Source organism: Crocodylus porosus, unplaced genomic scaffold (genome assembly GCF_001723895.1).
Source record: "Crocodylus porosus isolate Cpor-Errol unplaced genomic scaffold, CroPor_comp1, whole genome shotgun sequence".
Classification (NCBI taxonomy): domain Eukaryota; kingdom Metazoa; phylum Chordata; order Crocodylia; family Crocodylidae; genus Crocodylus; species Crocodylus porosus.
Genome location: NW_017728907.1, coordinates 30,986,229 through 31,000,127, shown reverse-complemented (window position 1 = coordinate 31,000,127; position 13,899 = coordinate 30,986,229). Strand labels below are relative to the sequence as shown.

General features: G+C 41.6%; 1 protein-coding gene across 1 annotated transcript in view; it reads right to left on the bottom strand.

The window, feature by feature from the left end:
* The window catches only part of DPYD (dihydropyrimidine dehydrogenase), a 672,292-nt gene that overhangs the window by 342,933 nt on the left and 315,460 nt on the right, over positions 1-13,899 (bottom strand). The window contains exons 9-10 of the mRNA XM_019531048.1: positions 6,927-7,034; positions 1,843-2,012 (exon numbers count right to left, since the gene is read on the bottom strand). Of these exons, the coding sequence (XP_019386593.1) occupies positions 1,843-2,012; positions 6,927-7,034 (278 nt within the window). The remainder of the gene's footprint in view (positions 1-1,842; positions 2,013-6,926; positions 7,035-13,899) is intronic.

Genomic DNA, 13,899 nt, shown 5'->3' with positions numbered 1-13,899 from the left:
CTAAGGGGGGCCCAGAGTGGGGGTGGCTGTTCCAGTCCCTGCTCAGGAAAATGGAGGCTAAGAAGTCATTAAATAGGTTAGCTGTTAGAGTTAGAGTTAGATTAATGTGGGTTAAAAATATCCTTTATTTTTTCTAAAAACTCTCCATGAGATCAGCTGGTATTTTGCGTAGGCAAAGATTTGCAACTTGGTCACATCTAATTATGCAATAAATCTCTTTGTACGTTATATACTCCACAGCATTACAACAGCCTTTGGAACCTCAATAATGGGCATGTTGGAGTGGAGACAATTTTTCCTTTATTAATTTCTAATCTACTGGCTGGCTTGACTAACAGGTTGTAACAGGGTGGTCTGTCCCTTTAAGAAGGAACAGTCAGACCAGTTGGGCAAGCTGAGCATTTGGATAATGAGGGAGTGTCCCACTGGGAGCCAAAACCCCAGGAGAGAGAGCGGAAAGTCAGCAAACAACGAGGGAACAGTTTGCATGCAGGAAGCAAGCTGTGACTAGAACAAGCAAGCTACCAAGAAGGGGAGAGGCTGCTGAGCTGGGGTCAGAGCCAAAGTATCAGAGCTTCCTAGTACTGCAATAGGGCAGAAGGGTTTTGCTTTGTTTATTTGTTAGGTTCTTCACTGATCAAAGTCTGTGTTTTATTTGGGAGGACTAGCTGAGGAGCTCCTCAGGGAGCAAAACCTGCCTGCAGAACCCAGCAAGCTAGGCCACCCATTACACAAGGGTACTGCACAGTTTTCTGAATTGACAAATTTACTGAAATAAAGATCTGGTATGCAGACTAGGGATTTCTGATTAGTAAGGAGCTGAACAACTCAATCTATTCATAACACCTAATTTGGTATGCCCTCTCCCCCACTGCCTCCCCAAATTCCGGTCTTCCTTTATACCTAACACGTTTGCTTTATGGTAAAACAAAATAGGAGTATGCTCCTAGGAGAAACTGCATTGCTTTTTGTGTACCTCTAGACCCCCTGTGTAACGATTGGATCTTCAAGATGTACAACTTCTATTGGGGGAGGTGGGGAAAGCAAAAGAAGCACCATTTACACACAAGTTCCATCACAGAGGTACATTGCATGTTCCATTAATGTAAACTATGCCACAACCCAAGGTATGTGCTACATAAATTATAACTGAATAAGCCCACCAAATTGTAATAATTTTTAATTGAAAGAAAAATGGTGGACACACCAATCAGTGTGCTTGTTTGTGCATACATGCAGGTGCATGAGAATGTATACTGATGCAAAGGTAAACTGAAAATATTTAATTAAGTTAGAAATACATGCTGAATAACACTACTCATTAGGTTGTGGTATGAATAAGACACACAAATAATTTTAACTAACTTCTACAAGTCTTTATAAGTTCCCAAAATGTGTCCAAATCATTGAGATTCACTAAATATGACCCAGAAGGGCACCATTCTATGACATCATAGACTCCTGAAAAGCCACCTGTAAGGCTCATAAGGAGTCATATATGTTACATTCTTTGATCTCTAGGTTGTCTATGTCCATTTAAACTTTTCCCCAGTTTTATAGTTTATAAAGGACTAAATTCTGTCCTTATATATGTAAGTACAAATCCTACCGACTTCATAGGGAATTGCAAAAGCATAACTGAAGGCAGAATCTTGTAGAGGGATAATACAAAGAGTTTCCACAGTTAAATTTCAACATCATTTTTATATATTACATTTCTAGTAACAGTATTTTAGGCATCTAGTACACTTCTGGGCCATGTATGAAGAACAACAATTAGTGAACCCCTCATCAAATTGCTTCTATTACTACTACAAGAAAGTTACAGTTGTTCAATTTTACCTCCTCTGGGACAGCCCTGATATTAGTGAAACCCTTTCTGAAGACCACAAATACGCGACGAGCTCCACAGCGTAAAGCAGATGTTGCACAGTCAAAAGCAGTGTCTCCTGCTCCAAGTACAATCACAGTTCCATGTATTGATGGCAATGGAGAGCGACAGGCACACATTCCTGAATGATGAAAGGAAAACCCCATTTTCAAGTAGAGAAACCATTTCTGCATGACAGCTCAAAGGGTACTTGTACTCAAAGCACTGTAAAATTGCATCTTGCAGTTTCCAAGCATGGAGTGTCACTATCAAATTATTCTGCTTCATTGAAAGACAGTTTTATTCCCATTTTAAGATATGCTCATATATATAATTTCATACTCAGTACACCTAGCAGCAGTGCCTTCCTATCTTGAAGGGATATGAACTACAGAACATTTTTAAGATTGTGTAGGTCTTTCCAAATTGGAATCAATCATTTTAAGATCTTTGTAGCCGAAAACAAAACTTCGGGGTTTAAATAAAAACAAATGGCAATCGTTTAAAAAGACCATTGCCATGCCTTTACCATAGCAATAGTTTAAAAAGAGCATTACCCTTTATTTTTTGAATATTTTTTTATTTGTTTAGAGCTCATATGATAGTTTAACCATGTGCCCATTTCCTATACTAATTTTTTACAAGGCACTAACAATAGTCTGGTTATGACATGGTTCTCAGAACCCATTCCATATGACAGCAGTAAGAAGATTATTATTATAATACTTTTTAGGAGATCTTCAGGCAAAAATGTTTACCCTATATGAGCTTCTACAGGCTTATTTTGCAAAAGAAGTACAGGGAGAAAATGATGACTTTAGGTGTTCATTATCCATGGGTTTCTATTTGATGATTCACTTATGAGAGAGATTCTTAAATGCATGTGCTCCATATATTGGATTGCACTTTAACATCAGCTTAAATGTAACTAAACTGTTGATTAGACAAATTACTATAATTTTTTAAATGATACCATAAATAGTATGAAGTTATAATCTCAATGAGTCGATGATGATTTCATTCAGAAGAGTTTATGTTGACCATATAATCAGTGCTCTATAACTCTTAACTTCATGCTATACCAGCTGTGAATTTTCACAGCAAGAACATATAGAAGTACAAATATTGATTTCTTTCAAGAAAACTATTCTTTACATTTTGACCTGCAAAAGAAAACAAAAAACAAAAACAGGACATCCTAATACACAAAACCCCTTCTCTTTCAGCAGGTGTGTGAATTATAGCAAAAAATGTCATATTTATGTGTGTGTCTGTCACAGAGCCTCCATTAACTTTTCTCTAGATCTATTCCCATCTAAAATAATTTATCTCTAACTTTTCTTAGATGAATTCACTTCTATTAAAAGGTGGTAAATTGACAGAAACTGATCAAGTAGATCTGTCACAATACCCATTCAATTCTTTGTTTCACTGTTAATTCTTTATTTCTTAATCCTGCATAGGTGCTGGGGTGGGGGGGAGGGGGTTGCCCACAGGGAGGGACTTGCAGTATTGAGGCCTAAAAGTTAACTGGACTACTCACCTATACAAATTAGGCACATGTATATCTATTTGCAAGAATGGAGTTTTCAATAGTATGCGTTTGTGTGTGCATATGTGCGCATGCATCAGTGTTATATTTTACATGCAAGTGCTTGTGCACACACACACAGAGGCACATGCACACACTCTTGTTTATTTTAATGAGGACATTGATTTACTTAGAACTGATTTGGGAAAAATAAGTTAATAAAAAATGGGGTGGAAATAAAAAGATAGCTTGGGGCAAATCTTGCAATTAAGCAGAAAATATTACCATATTTACTCGAATACAAGACAAGGTTACTCCTTCTCCAATTGGCATGGGGGGAAAGGTTCCTCCCTCTCTAACTGGCATGGGGGGAAAAATCTCCTCCTCTTATAATCACATTTTTTGTGATCATACAAGGAAACCTCATTAAATGCACTGTTTATCATTATACTGCTGCCAAAACAGCATGTGCTCAGCAATGGAAACCAACTATGAAATTGCTTAAATGCAGTCAACACTGAGAAGGACTATAAAACACATGACCTAAAATGGGCAAACAGGCTGATGGGAACATACCACAAGGATATATTAGTGCAGTCAATCTGAATAGAATAGATGGTAGTGACCATTAATCACAGTTCCCTTCAGCAGAGACCTTTTCAAGTCATGGTGAACTACGACACTGAATACCTGTTGACTTCCTCTTCACTCCCACAGCTGTTTCACCTCCAGCCTTAAATGCCTAGCAAACATCACCAAACAGTGCCCTAAATAGTTCACCCAGAATCCCTCTGTCACCCCCTCTCTCAGCCTTGCACATATGATTAGTGTGACCCCACCCTCCATGAGGTAAAGCTTGCCCTGTGCCCTCATTTGTATATAAATGTTTGGAGCATCCCAGGATTTGTGATAAGAACATCCAGTTCCAGTCATAAGTGAGAGCCTAATTAACACATAGACCCTTTGTGGGGGGGTACATGAAGTATATACATATCCTGAGCAGTGCTGGGGGGTCACCATGGCTTGAAATCCTATTGACTCTGGTAACGCCGAGCCCAATGAGTTATATGGTAAATCACAAGCCTTTGGCCTTGGACTAATATCACACATAGTTTGTACTATGTACAAGTAGGTGCTGCTTAAAAGTGGGTTTCTGGAGTACCTGTGCTAAAAGTTGTAGCAGTTTCAAAAAAGGGTTACACGCATCAATTCTGAATGACTTCATAAAAAATGGTGGCAGGGGCACTTTAACAAAAGTCGTCAAATGAGCTTTAGTTAAATGCTCCTGCCAGCATTTTTCAGTGTGGGGACGTTGTTACACGTGACACTGGAGTCTGCTGGAGCGCAGTAATTACTACACTCCAGCAGACTTGGAGAGTCTGCTCTAATGCATTGTAATTACAGTGCCTCAGAACGGCCTAAGTGTACATGTATAGGCAACCCATGTGCTCAGGGAGAGCACAGGTTGACAGTAATGAGGGGGGAAAGGGCTGCCTAGAGAAAAGTTTGGGGGGAAGCAGAGAGCAAAGGGGCTAACTGACCTCCCATATTTATCTTCCCTGCTGTAGCAGTTGGAGGGGGATAAATTCAAGGCAAACCTCCAATAATTAAATTATATACCTGGAAAATTTTGGCAAATGTATACATTTTCTATATACAACATCTAATTATTTGGGCATCATTTTATAGTCAGGGTCATCTTCTATTCAAGTAAATGTAGTAATTTTTTTTAGCCTTGGCAATTCAAACAACTGGAAATTTGATATCCTGGAAATGAGAGGGGAAAAAATGTCTTATTTTCAAAATCTGTATTTTAAATAGTATGAGGTGAAATCAACATAATTAAAAAGATGCAGTTAATTAACAGAGCATACTAAACTGCTGTCTAAAGACAAAAATAAGTTACAGAAGTTATAGAACTTCATAGTTTGTTCCTTTGAATGTTGATCCTTACTCTTTTTTGATTGACTCTAATGCACACCATGATTTATCCTGGCAAAAAAGGCGTGCAGTCTCATTTTTAATGAACTTAGAATTTAGTCCTGCAAATTGTTATGTTTTAAGTGCAAAAATTGTTATATAGTTGGGTTTTTTAAAATAAATAATTGTATAATATAAACCTGTATATTTTACAGCAGTGGTAACATTGTGGTTTTCATTTGTTGTGGGTTTAGTTTTTCCTAGTTGAACAACAAACTATTTACATGTCTGTAAGTCTGTCTTCACAAAGTTGTCTTCTCCACACCCATTTTTTTTGTTTCTAAATTTATTTTTGGATTAAAAACAGACAAAGAAGTAATCTACTTCTCATATCAGAGGAAGGATGAACAGGGCTTTTTCCCTCTGGAATACAGATAATTTGAAGTAAAAAGGAAGAATTTGCTACATTTTTATAAGCAGAAAATGAATTTGTTGCGACTAACTTATTTAAGACTCTATTTCTGTGAAACTCTAAACTCTAGGCAGCCACATTCTTTGTTAATGTACTGTAGTGATTCACTCTGCAAATGATGATGGTTGTGACTACTGTATATAGACTGCATTGTATAGAACCGAATGTAGAAATCACCATGGCTGCTGGCAGACGTTAAAAAAAAAAAGGTGCTTTCCTTTAAACTTTGCGTACTCCCACACACAGTGCAGCACATGCCCTGATGAGGCACTGTGTTAGTTGGACCCAGCCCATCCAGTGTTTGTAGAGATCGGGCACTTTTAGTGGGTTTTTTGGTATTTTTATCTAATAGCTGATTTAGAATTAGCTTTAGATAAAAGCACCAAAAACCCCTGCTGAAGCACTTGATCTATACAGACACTGAGGAGCCAGATCAAACTAAACTGCTGCTTCTTCCAGTAAAGGGAGTTTTTTGGGTTTTTTTTTTTTAAAACATCTGTAACAAGCTCGTATTACTAACACATTACCATTTTCATCCCTGGCCATGTAGTAATTTATTTAAGAAAGGCAGAGTCTTAGCATATGAAAAGGCATGATACAAACCACAACCTAAGGCCACCATGTACCATGCTGACTAACATTATCTCCCTGACTCCCTGTATCCCTTGCTTGCCTTGTGTTATACAAAGACTGCAGGGACCATAGCCCAAGTCCTAGTTCACCTCAATGTGCCTAAGCTCTTATGTAGCTGCAGAAGCTTATTTTTTGTGACGTACACAGTTTTAGATCCTTTTTCTGCTAGCAGTAGCAGTAATATACTGAGGATGGGGGGAGGATGACTGGGGCACAAGCCCCTTGTGCTGAGTTAGGGGAATGGAGGGAGGGGCAAAAAAAAGCAGTCACTGAGCTACCAGCCCAGATGCCACTGATTCCACATGCAGCCCAGCTACTGATGCTGCCTTCTGAAACCACCATGCAGCACACAGTGCCCAAGTAGGCCTGTGATGGGCAGAATAAGATAACGCAGGTACACATGTAACTGCCAGAAATAAAACTTGCTCACTCCAAGGAATAATAATGAAATTGCCAACAATCTACTGAATTTTATTCAACAAATACACACGTGCACATACCTGGTTTGCTTGCCATTGCTATCAGCGGTAGAAAATCTTTAGATGTGTAGAAGCCTTGATCTGTTCTCAATCCTTCAAATATATGGTCTTTGTTTGGTTCTGGTAAACCTAAGGCATACATTTTAAACATGTCATAACTTCTTTGAAAACTTCAAAGATGATGAAACAAGAAGCAAGCCAGGCAGAAACATCCTTGAAGCCCTCCAGCATCTTTACACCTAACTGTAGAACTTTTCCAAAGAACTTCACAACATTAATCAGTTTAATCAATTAGGAAGGAGCATGATTAGCAAAGCTACCCTACTTAAGGAAACTTAGACATCATCAATGGGCATTCCTGATGGGTTTTTTTATGGAACCTGTAAATCCTTATTGCCCATTTATTAACGGTTATTAATATCACATACTTATAGCCGATAGAGAGATTTCACAGCTGAACGAAAAGATAATATTTCCTATTGCTATGCAGGCTTTTAGGTAGCAGATAAAACAGACTGTTGTTTTTCATCTAAACTGAATGATCTATCCAGATGTTTTCAACAATGGTTTTGACTTTTGAACATAAACCATGCATTAATAAAACACTGTATGAGTATATTGATTGATGTAGACGGCAGCTGAAGTCAATGGTACAACTCAGATGAGTAAATAAACTGCTCCAGCCCTGAGCACTGCATGTTACCTTTTCTGCTTCTTCAGTTATCTAAGGATGAAAACACACATTGTTTCTGTGGAGGCAGAAACCACAAGCAAACAGATGTCCATGCCCTTTGTAGTGCCACAAATCCCTAAAATTGTGGCCACAACAATAGATGGTATAAATTTGTGCTGTTTTTTTGTGGTGGACCTGTGTGAAAGTGCAGGCAGCCTGAAGCTGCCTGAGCTCTCCACATGCCACAGGCAAGCATTCCTGAGGCTTCAGGGGCCTGATCCTACACACCCTGGGAACTCCCCTACAGGACTATTCCCAGGATGTGTACAGACAGGCCCCTGAAGCCCTGGGATCTCCCAGCAAGGTTCATGCCGGTACAGGTTTGCCCTGGGAATCCCCCAGATGGAGATTTCCCAGGTTTGCATGTCACACTTGTGACACACCTCTGCAAATGGGGGAACCCCAGGGAGGTGCTTTTGGGACTTCAGGTGCCCCTGCTTGCAGAGGCACAGCCCAGAAAGCCCTTGGCAGGGTATGCATACAGCACTACTGCACCCCCAACTTGGGATACATCTTGAGAAATGTTCCCCCATTTGCAAAGGCATGCCCCAAATCAGTTTCCGTTTGCAGCGGTCCTGCAGGATTGGACCCCTGAAGCCCTGGGAATAGCAGGGGCCCAGTCCTGTGGGAAAACAGGAAACATCTGTTCCAGGACGCATCCTTATATAGCTGATCCTGCACTAAGGAAGGCATGTGTTTATAAACTAAGTCATGCCGGTTGCCTCTGGGAAGCCCCAGTCAATTCACTGGGAAACAGCAATAAAGTGAGAGAAATCTTCCCCCAGGTAGAGAAGACTTTAGGCAATCTTGTGTCACTGAAGCCATACAAAGCTGCTTCCTGACATCATAAGGTCAGACCTCAATTATATGAACCAAATATTTTATTATGAGTCCCATGAAAGTTGGAGTTTTGCTCACAGACCCAGATCCTGGACTCAAGTGGATCACTTGATCGGGGGCAAGGAAGCAGAGGACAAAATAAAAGTAATCCTTCTAATCCCAGTGATTTCAAAGAAAACCTTGCAAACGGGACCTGAGTAAACCCTTAAGGCTCAAAACTGAAAGCAAATAATAAAGAAAATCTATTTAAAAAATATGAGGATTTTTAGACAAAACTCTTCCTCTTCTTTAAGAAATTTGCACGACTCATGACTTGGGGTAGAAAATACTACATGTCTGTAGCTGGATGTTGAGAAAAATCAGGTAAGAAAACACTTGTGCAAACTGAAGGTATAACCTATCATGACCCCCCGAACATCACATGTCCCCAGGCAGTTGGAATATGAAGCAATGAACAGTGAATAATGGATATGCTGAGTTGCTGGCAGATATATCTGATGTATATTTATTAAAGTGTGTAAAATATGTATAAGAAATGCACCCAAAATTGTATAGGTTGTGATTGTTTCCTTCTTGCACATTATCATTTTAAAATGCCCAAGACACAGTAAGAGGCCCTTCAGCATTCTGCTTTCCTGTCTCTCTTTCTCAATTCTTAGTCTTCTGCTCAAGAAGTCGGGGGAGTGAGTAGAGCTACTGGAACTTACACAACTTTACTCAAAGGACATACATTTCATCATCATTCCAGTTGCAAAACTAGCATGAGGTCGAACCAGGGTAACAGGAAGTGTATGGGTCTAATTTCTGTCTTCCCTATATAAAAATATGTACAAACTCTCCAAACCAAACTTTTTGGGGGGGGGACATTTCAGATTTTCTCTAACTGGCTTTGATTCTGTAATTCTGCTTTGATTAACGTTAATGACTTAACTCTCACTGACTGCAACTGGAGCAGAATCAAGTCAAATTATAATGTTAATGGGCTGCATTCATCACTGGTCCACTACTGCTGAAACTAATGGAGTTGGATCAATGATGACTTTGGTCTAAGACTTTTTAGGCTGGATGCTATGAAAGCATAATAAAATGCAAGGGCTCCAATTCTCTAGGTGGCATTTGCTGCTATTTGTATTGCTATTTTCATTTTGCAGACTGCTCCAGGAAAACCAATTTTGTGATATTTACATTCGAAGGACCTGCACAGAGATTTTCCCTCCATTCTTGTATATGACTGGCACAGTTACAGCCTTTTCCTATGCTTTCACAGGGACTGTACTGGACTCTAACGCATCATCTTTCAAAGGGATGTTTGCCATGCAAAAAATTAATTACTTTTGTTGAGAGAGAGAGAGAGAGAGAGAGAATACCTTTTACAGCTGGTAGTCACCCATGAGATAGGGGAAAGAAAGAGTTCAAGAACTGATGCAGAGCCAACAGCCACCCTGGAGAGACACCCTTTGGTAATAAACAGCCACCCAGCAGAAATACACTTTCAGAGAAAGATCAAATATTGATAAATAGCCAGCAGCCACCTAGGAGAGGGATAATTTGAAGAAAAATAACTACACAGGGGAAAAAGAATTTAGAGCAAAAGAGTTGCACAGAAGAGAGGCAATTTGGAGAAAAACAGTTACCAATGATACATACAATTTAGATCAATATAACAATCCAAGAGAGAGATTATTTGCAGATTCCTCTACACCAAGGGGGAATTTCCTTTAAAGATAACTTATAGAGATCTCTTAAGAGCAAATTCCCACACTCATACCAAATGGCCAGTAGCTATATACAATATACACCCACTGGAAATACCTAAGCCTTTCCCTTTAGGTTTTTCTCAGAGACTAACCTCAGTATTTTATCTTCTCTCCAAATCCATGTGAAAGCTATCAACAAGACCTATCTTACTTAATAGCTTGCTTTTCCTGTCCCCAAACAGTAGATCATTTCAAAATCTTCTGTGTAGTACATACACCAAAGCTTAACAATAACAGATATTTCTTTCATCTGCACTAAGGGACCCCTTGTCTATCTGACAGGAAACTACCTAGAGCTGCAGCTTCATCAATGTTTCTGGCACTGTCCTGGTGGAACCAGGAAATGGTTATTAGGGCTGTGAGAAATTTTGCTGGCTGTATCATTTCCATTTCAATGCTGTTTCGACTCATTTCAAGCTCAAAACAGCAAAATCAAAATTAAACAAAAGGCTTCAAAATGAAACAAGGGCAGTCAAAACGTTTTTAAATGTTTCGAGTTTTAAAGCTGGGCTTGCCTGCAGGGAAACAGAAATTAAAGAGAGGGAGGGGGAAGCGGGGGGAAGGACTGCTCTGATAGTAACTGTGTAGCTGTGACTGTGCGCTTTCCCTGAGATCCCTTCCAATCCTAGTACTCTGGGAGATGGATGGAAAAACAGCATAAAAAGCAACATGGTTTGAACTAAGCTGCTTTCTACCTTGTGGTCAGTTACTGAGCTGTGTATTCCAGCAGCAGAGCAGTGTCAGACAAAGGCTATCATTTCTTACTTGCTTGCCTGTTCCAAGTGGGATTCAATACCTTTTGCTTTCTATACTCTTTTATTTTATTATTATATTCATTCGTTCCTTTCAATTTATTCCTCCACCAAAATCCTCTTTTTGTTTTTGTTAGTCTATTTTGATTCTTTTCCCCCAAAAAACAAATCTGTGCTTTTTCTCACAGTGTGCATTTTATTCACTGTGCAGGGAATCACAGCATATATTGCATATTATAATATAGCATTTATTCAGGAACACATACTACATACATTTATATATTTTATTTATTACATAACTACATACACTACATAAATACACATATATGTAGATAATTTTATGTAATGTATTACATAAAGTTTCCCCTAGAGCCAGGTGTCCTTCCTCCGATGGCACTTCGGAGGAGTGCTGTGAAGGTAAGTGGCTCAGCTGAGTCTGCTCCTTCTGTTGCTGTGCCTCTGCTTGCTGAGGAGGGGGAAAATACAGCATCCACACCTGCACCCCAGAAGTGAGGGGGTAGTGTGCTCTAGGATCAATTTGAGCTGGCAGATGATCTCACATATGCTATCTGCCTTCACTGCCGGGTCAAAACCAGCTGGGGCAAGGGAACAAAACACATAAGCACCACAGGGATGCTGATGCATCTCAAGAGGCACCCTTGCCCTTGCTCCTCCTCAGCTTGGCACCAGTGGGAGTGTGCCCAAAAAGAAGTCCCCTTCTCACTCCAAAGCCCCCATCCCCCTGCAACAGAGGCAGGCCAGCCTGGAATAGTGGGGGAAAGGTGGATGGAAAGGGGAGCACATTGCAAAGGCAAGCAAGATCACCCAGACCACTGGGGAGATGCTTACTGTGAATGGCCAGCCCTTCTCCATAATTGAGTGGCCAGGGTTCAGGCGGCACATGGTACTCATGGCCCCACCATACCAAGTGCCTGCATGCACCACTTTCAATGGGACAGTGATGCCCTCCCTGTATGAGGCATGCAGGGAGTACTTGAGGGTCACCTGCCAAGCTGTGCAAGGCAGGTGACCTTACACTTCATCTCAGACATCTGGAGCAGCCAGGGTAGAGAACACACCTACCTCTCCTTCACAGGACACTGGTGCAACCACTCAGGCTATTGGTGGGCTCTATTTCAAGCCAAGGTGATGAATGAGTCTCACACAGCAACCAAATCATGGGGGCCATGAACCGCTTGGTTCAGGGGTGGCTCACTGGGCACGGAGAGTTCACCCATGGGTTCATGGTCACTGACAATGGGGCCAATATGGTCAAGGTGGTCCGCGATGCCAACTTTGTTGGCATACACTGTGCGGGACACGAGTTCACCCTCATTGTCAGGGACACCCTTAGAGGGGGACAAAACTGCCGGTGAGAGCACCAGCATCACCAGCAAGCTCATTTCCAAATGCAGGAAGGTGGCAGGCTACTTCCACCAGAGCATCAAGGTGGGGCAAGATGCTGTGGGACAAACAGGCAGAGCTAAACATCCTACAGAATTGGAGCCCTTGCATTTTATTATGCTTTCATAGCATCCAGCCTAAAAAGTCTTAAACCAAAGTCATCACTGATCCAACTCCATTAGTTTCAGCAGTAGTGGACCAGTGATGGTGGGGTCTGGTGCCTCTGGACCCCACGATAGAAGCCATGCTCTTGGCCCATATTGGCAGCATCTGTAGTGGAGGAGAAGACTGGCTGGTGAATGGCATGCTGGCATGGGACAGTGGATCCTCCTCTTCCACATCCCCCTTCCTCCCCCCTTCTGTCTCCCTGACTCTCTTCACCAGCACCTCCATCCACTGATCCAGGGTTTTGCTGCTGCATCTGCTGATGCTCCCCTTCATTCTCAGGTCACACATAGCAGCCAGCACATAGACCATACCAGACCACAAGGGATTAAGCAATTTCCTGATGCCTGCTTTCAGCTACCTCACCAGTGCCTGCACATCTGGTGACAGCAGCTTGCCATAGGGAACATTGATCCCCTGGAACGTCTCCATTTGGTTTTGAAGTTCCAGGGGATCACCTGGCTAAGGAGGGCATCACCAGTGCTGAGGCTCTTGGTGGCCTCAAGGAAGGGCTTAAGAACCACCAAGATCAGGAAGATGGTATCCCACTCAGCTCTGTTAAGGAACCTGCTTGTCCCAATCTCCCCATCCAATGGGTGGCCTTCTGTTTCTCCACCAGCCTCTCAAGCATCAGATATCTGGAGTTCTACTGAGTCTCCACATCGTGCATAATTTTGTGCTGAAGGATGCAGTTGGTGTGTGCATGTGGTGCTGTTCTTGGATGGAAGAAATAGTAAAGAAGCCAGAGGATGGCATGCAATGCAGGCAAGAAAGCCAGTCAGTAAAAATGGAAATGGAGGCATTGGGGGTAAGGGACAGGCTGGGGGCGGAGGGGAGGGGGATGTAGCAGCGCAGGTAAAAGTGGAGAGGCACCTGGGGAGTTAGATGTCCGGCAGGTTGTAGTATGTCAGAATTCCAATGTCTATATTGAGTCCATGAGTTTCTGTACCTAGAAGGTTGATGAAGTGGTGTTCATAGGCTCATAAGTGGTTTGTAAATTCCCTTTGGGGATCACGCCTGAGAGATTGGAGACAGGTGGTGTTCTGTTTTGTCTTTGATAGATTTTCAGAGTGTGCTCATTCTGGTGCACAGTTATTGCTTGGTGGAGGAAGAGTCCCTATCCAGTACATCACAGAGTCCCCCTCCCCTCCCTGGGTGGAGGGGAAGAGTCCCCCTCAGCATGGAACAGAGTCTGTTGTTATTTAAAGTGGTGGACCGGACTAAGGCTATAGGGGAGGAGGATGCCTGATTGGGGCACACTTCTGTGCCTGTAGAGGCCCCAGCACCAGTATAAGCATGCCTTAACACACACACACACACACACACACACACACACACACAAA